The 5,818-nt window shown below is 41.6% G+C and overlaps 1 protein-coding gene across 1 annotated transcript; it reads left to right on the top strand.

Annotated features, from left to right (window-relative positions):
* Window positions 1–1,549: 1,549 nt before the first annotated feature.
* Window positions 1,550–2,025, top strand: LOC130511208 (uncharacterized). The gene is made up of 2 exons (XM_057008089.1): window positions 1,550–1,561; window positions 1,642–2,025. Exons 1-2 carry the CDS (start codon window positions 1,550–1,552, stop codon window positions 2,023–2,025), a joined length of 396 nt encoding a protein of 131 aa, XP_056864069.1.
* Window positions 2,026–5,818: the final 3,793 nt, after the last annotated feature.

Genomic DNA, 5,818 nt, shown 5'->3' with positions numbered 1-5,818 from the left:
AGTCAGCAACAAGCCTCCCGTTCTTCGAGCCCTAAAACAACTAGCTCATTGCGATCGTTTACTCGACTCGACAATGCACTAGGGGGGGACTTACTGTTGGGGATGGATTGTCACCACCCACAAGGCCCAGCGAACAAGAGGCCCATTACTATCAATTAGAGGACGATCGGCTCTGAGCCGGCTCCCGACGAGCCTTGACTCGGCTCGTGACTGCTTTAGCTAGGGGACGAGCAGCCGAAGAGAGCGACCAAGCGTCTCGGGCCGAACAGTCATTCCGATTGGGCCTGCATGCCAAAAGTCCCATAACAAAGAGGACGAATTAGGTCAAAGCTAACCGACCTAAGGGACTATATAAGGAGTTGAGGACAGGAAGGAAGGGTATGACCACTTAGACACACAGACTTGCGGCTAGATTAGGGTTTCCATTACTCTCTTTGTATCTCGCCGCTTTCTCTTGTACTTCCGGCTAGGAGCTTTCCGAGCATCGACTAGCCGGCCTTCTTACTCTTGTACCCTCGTTATTCCGACTCTAATAAAACGTCTCTGTTCATCCCACTCTTGAGTTCTTTTACTTTCTGTTGACCAAACTCACCTCAAACAGGGGGGGGGGGGGGAACGGTAATAAAAAAGGTATACACTGGTTCTCATGGGATAAAATGTGCCTACATAAGGAAGAAGGAGGATTGAGTTTTAGAGATTTACAAGATTTTAATACGGTTTTATTGGCAAAACAATTTTGGCGCCTAATAGATAACCCGGATTGTTTATTTTCAAAGGTTTTCAAAGGAAGATATTTTCGGAATTCTCATCCTTTGGATGATCACAGATCCTACTCATCATCTTATGGGTGGAGAAGCATCTGTTCCGCTAGACCTCTGGTTAAAAAAGGGCTAATCAAAAGAGTAGAAACTGGACGATCAATATCTGTATGGAATTATCCCTAAATTCCTGCTCCTCGCCCGAGGTCAGCATTACCAAAAACTCAGGGTCAATTTCTAGACCAACATTTATCGGTGGAGGATCTTATCAATCCGAGTGATAGATCTTGGAATGTAGATTTGCTTAATGCATATATTTATCCAGATGATATCAAGATAATCAGAGGCTTTGCGATTAGCCGAACTCAAAGGCCAGATACATACGGCTGGGCTTTTACAGATTTTGGGAAGTATTCGGTTAAATCAGGTTTTCGGACCGAAACTTTATATCCTGCCAAAGGTCCAAGGATAATAACGTTCAGACCAAATGTAAAGCCCTTGCTGGCTTTTTCTTGGAAACTAAAATGCTCACCAAAACTGAGACATTTCGTTTGGCAAGTTTTATCCGGTACTCTACCGGTGCTCAAAAATTTGAAGGCACACGGTATTAACTGTGATCCTAGGTGCAGTATTTGTGGAGCTGAAGAAGAATCTGTGTATCATGTAATTTTTGAATGCCCACCTGCCTTACCGGTTTGGGCTTTATAAAAAAATCCCTTCTCCCCCCGGAGTTTTTCCAGCATCATCAGTTTTCACTAGTTTGGACTATCTTTTTTGGAGGCTCCCGAAAGATGTTGACTCAGGTTATTTTCCTTGGATTATGTGGTATATATGAAAAAATAGAAACGATAAAATCTATAAGAATAAGGATGGAAATCCCCAGGAGATCCTCCCGTTAGCAAAAATTGAGGAAAAGCTTTGGAATGACTACGCAGATCCTTCTCGTTTACTTCCGGCAGATTCTTCTGGTTTACTTCCGGCAGTTCCTACTTCGGATTTTCTAGAATCAACTAGAGTTTTTTATGTATACGGCGCTTGGAAGGAACATGATGTTTTCACTGGTCAAGGATGGTATTGTAGACGGACGGACTCCAAAGGTATCATGATGGGGGCAATGAATCTCCGACGTAGCCTATCTCCTTTACATGCAGAATGTGAAGCGTTGATTTGGGCAATGGAGTGTATGAAGACCCTGCAATTCTCAGATGTGGTTTTTGCAACGGATTGTTCTCAACTGGTGAAGATGGTGTCATCACCTGAAGAATGACCAGCATTCACTACACATATGGAGGAATTTCGACGAAGTAAGACTTTCTTTCCCACCTTCAAGATCAGACATATTCCAAGAGTACAAAATACAATGACGGATAAGCTTGCACGTGGTGCAAGAATTTCTCCATCAGCTATGTTATATGTGGTGCAAGAGTTTCTCTATCAGCTATGTTATATGTCGATTCAGTTCCGCCGGTTTGGCTTTTCAGACCGATAGGAAGTCACTAAAATAGTCTATTGTTGTCAAAAAAATACATATATTAATGTGATCATTTCTCTCACATATCGCTTTGAAATTATTATTATCCACGAACCTCTTGCATGAATATATGTATATTGATCTCTTCCACTGAAAACCTACAATGTAGTATACAAGTCAAAATCAACTAATCTTATGGTTTTGATATGAACATCTAATAAACTTGCCTTGTTCATGTCTGTTTATTTGACACATTTTATACGAAAAAAATATCAGCTTGACGTATTGTATGTCACATTTTTGTGAAACAAAAATTATACTGAGAAATATAAGCAAAATTGACACACGTTTGTTCTAAAATGATTTTCAGACTGCCGGGGTTCGTATACAAAGGATGTAAGTATGAACAAGTCAAAATTCATGGGTTTGTTTTTCTAAGTCTGTATTATATCATGGTTCTACACAGTGTTTTGAAACCCGACTCGGACCCGCGGTTGAACCGGTAAACTCGGTGACCCGAGATAAATCCGGTTTGGATTTTGTGAATCCTAAATTTTGAAAACCCGCAAAACTCCGCAAAAATCCACCAAAACCCGAAACCCGGTACCGGTTGAACCACTGGTTGAACCAATAGATAACATTTGTATTTTTTAAAAAATTATGTTTTTAGATTATGTTTTATATTCTAAATTTCCAATTAAAAATTTAGATATCTTTCAGTTTTTTTCGCCGTCTTCTTCTTCTTCTGCTGACTTTTACTGATTTTGTATTTCTTTTTTCTTCTTTTTTTTTTCTTTTTGATGATTTTGTATATTATAAATTTGTAGTACTAGGTTTTACGTGTTTTAAGTCCTGTGTATACTTTTCTGTTGATAAGTTTTACAATTTAGATCAAACTTTCTGATTTTTAATGATTTTTTCTGATTTTTAATGATACATAATACCAATCACACTATTTTAGTACAATTATGTTTTATTTTTGGTTTATTTTGGATTTGAAATTTAATTTTTATTCACATTAGACGTAAATATTTATTAAATTTTATTCTTAATTTTAGATGTCATAACTCTTAACTAGTTACAAATTTTTTAAATACTCTTTTTTTTTGTTCAAACTTGGGCTTATCATTCATGAAATTAGGAAGGTCTTACAGCCCATAGGGCTTGTTTTGCCATCATATCGGCCCTAACATTTTCTAAACGAGGAATATAACTAAAAGAGATGAAATTAAAGGACTTCGACAGAGAGTAGATATCAGTTAATGCTCCATAGATCTCCAAATTCATGATCTTCCGATTGATTGTCTGTATGAGCGTCTGAGAGTCCGAGTGAATGGCGATGGTGTGGAGGTCATGAGAGAGGGCAAAGTTTATGGCTGCAAGGACAGCCAAAGCTTCTGCCATAAGTGGCGATTGAACCGAGTTCTCTATCGCTGCATGTTGGGAAACCGAGATCAGATCATCAGTGATCCAACCCAATCCTGCATCCCCCGTTGTGGAGTTCCACGCTGCATCAGTAAAGATTTTGCAGAGATCGGGGCTTGTAGGGTTAGGTTCTGATCTGATCAAAGACCTTGGTGGTGTCGGTGTCTTAGGCGGTTGCGCAATCAGCCATTCTCTCGCTTCCGATAGAGCTCGGAGGATTGTTTCCTCCGGTGGCGTGCTTCGATTCTCGAAGAGAAGTTGATTTCGTGCTCGCCAAATCGACCAGATGATCCACGCTCCCAGCGTCCCCGCTTCGAGTCCAACCGGGGGGAGTGAGTGGAGTTTTCTAGCCTTCTCCCATCCCTCCTTGAAGTTTTCAGAGCTGTGAACATCCAGAGTAATAGTTGTTGGGGCAAGCGCCCAGCATCCTTTGCATAAGGGCAGTGGAAGAACAGATGAGACACAGATTCCACTTCCTTACATCTTGCGCACAAAGGTGACACCGGTATGTTTCGTATAGCAAACTGTTCTCCTACTGGGATCGCTCCATGTAGGGATTTCCACAAGAAGATTTTAATTTTTTCTAGGGTCTTAATGTTCCAGACGTTTGGGAGCCATTGGATATTCTCCTCCTCCACTTATGGCAGATCATTTGGATTCTCATCTACTTTGGAAAGATAGCCCGATCTTGTGGTGTATTCTCCTGTGGAGTTCTTCAGCCACACTAAGGTATCGGTTGATCTTGTTTTTGTCGGTTTCAGCTTTAGAATCTGCTCTTTATGAAACGGGAGAATTGACTCGATTTTTGGTATGTCCCAATCACAGGAGTCAGGTAGGAAGAGATCGGAGACTTTGAGATGTTGATGGGCTTCTGGCGCTGGTCCTATGGGTCTCAGTTGGTCACAGTGGGAGAGCCAAGGTTCAGACCAGACGCTTATAGCTTCTCCCGAACCCACCATCCAACCCAATTGAGAGAACAGTAAGTCTCTTCCTATCAGTACACTCCTCCATCCATGTGATGCTGTTGAAGAAGGTTTTACCTTTTGGAAGGATTCTGACTTGCAGTATTTGCCTAGGAGAACCCGAGCTAGCAAGCATGTGGGGTTCTTGACAATACGCCAGCCTACCTTTGCCAAGAGAGCATCATTGAATACGGTAATCTCTTTGAACCCCAACCCTCCTTTGCTCTTTGGTTTTGACATTTTGTCCCAAGAAATCCATGAGATTTTTCTTTTGCCCGGTTCTGAATCCCACCAGAATCTAGTTAGGCTTGACTTGATGTTGGAGCTTAATGATTGTGGGATTTTGAAGCAGGACATCGTGTGAGAGGCCATTGGAGCTAACACACTCTTTGTCATAATCATCTTCCCTGCAGGAGAAAGGAATTTAGTGGACCAGCTAACCGCTCTTTGTTGGATACGGTCGACCACCGAGGCAAAAAAGATCCTTCTTCTTCCTGCCGAAGTGCTCTGGAAGTCCCAGGTACTTCCCCACTCCTCCCTCCTTTTCAATGCCCGTAATAGATTTCATAAGAGTGCGCACATCTTGACTTGTTTTTCTTGAGAAGAAGATAGAGGATTTTTGGTTGTTTATCAATTGCCCCGAGACTGCTTCATAAGTTTTGAGAAGCGCTTTCAGGTTAACAGCATTCTTCCTATTTGCCTTGCAGAAAAACATTGTATCGTCTGCAAACAAAAGGTGATTGAGGCTATGAGATTTGGAAGCAATGGAGATCCCCTTCATTAGTCCTTTAGACTGTGCATCCATGCAGAGACCAGTCAGGACCTCTGAGCACAGGATAAAAAGGTACGGCGACAGGGGGTCTCCCTGTCGTATCCCTCTCCCTGGTTTAACATACCCTCTGGTAGCTCCATTAATGATAAAAGTGTACGACACAGTAGTTACGCATTGCATGATCCAGTTGAGAAACGTAGATTGAAAGTTCATTTTCTCTAGGACCAATCTTATAAACTCCCATTCTAACATGTCGTAGGCCTTACTCATGTCTGTCTTGATGGCCATTGAGAAGTGCTTATGTGCTTTAGAGCTTTTTAGATAGTGTAGGACCTCATGTGTGATAAGAACATTGTCTGAGATTGCTCTTTTTGGTACAAATGCAGACTGAGTCTCGGAGATGGATGCTTGGAGGATTGGTTGGAGTCGT

Source organism: Raphanus sativus, chromosome 4 (assembly GCF_000801105.2).
Source record: "Raphanus sativus cultivar WK10039 chromosome 4, ASM80110v3, whole genome shotgun sequence".
NCBI classification, from domain to species: domain Eukaryota; kingdom Viridiplantae; phylum Streptophyta; class Magnoliopsida; order Brassicales; family Brassicaceae; genus Raphanus; species Raphanus sativus.
Note: the sequence above shows the minus strand (reverse complement) of the source record. Positions and strands in the feature narration are given on the sequence as shown.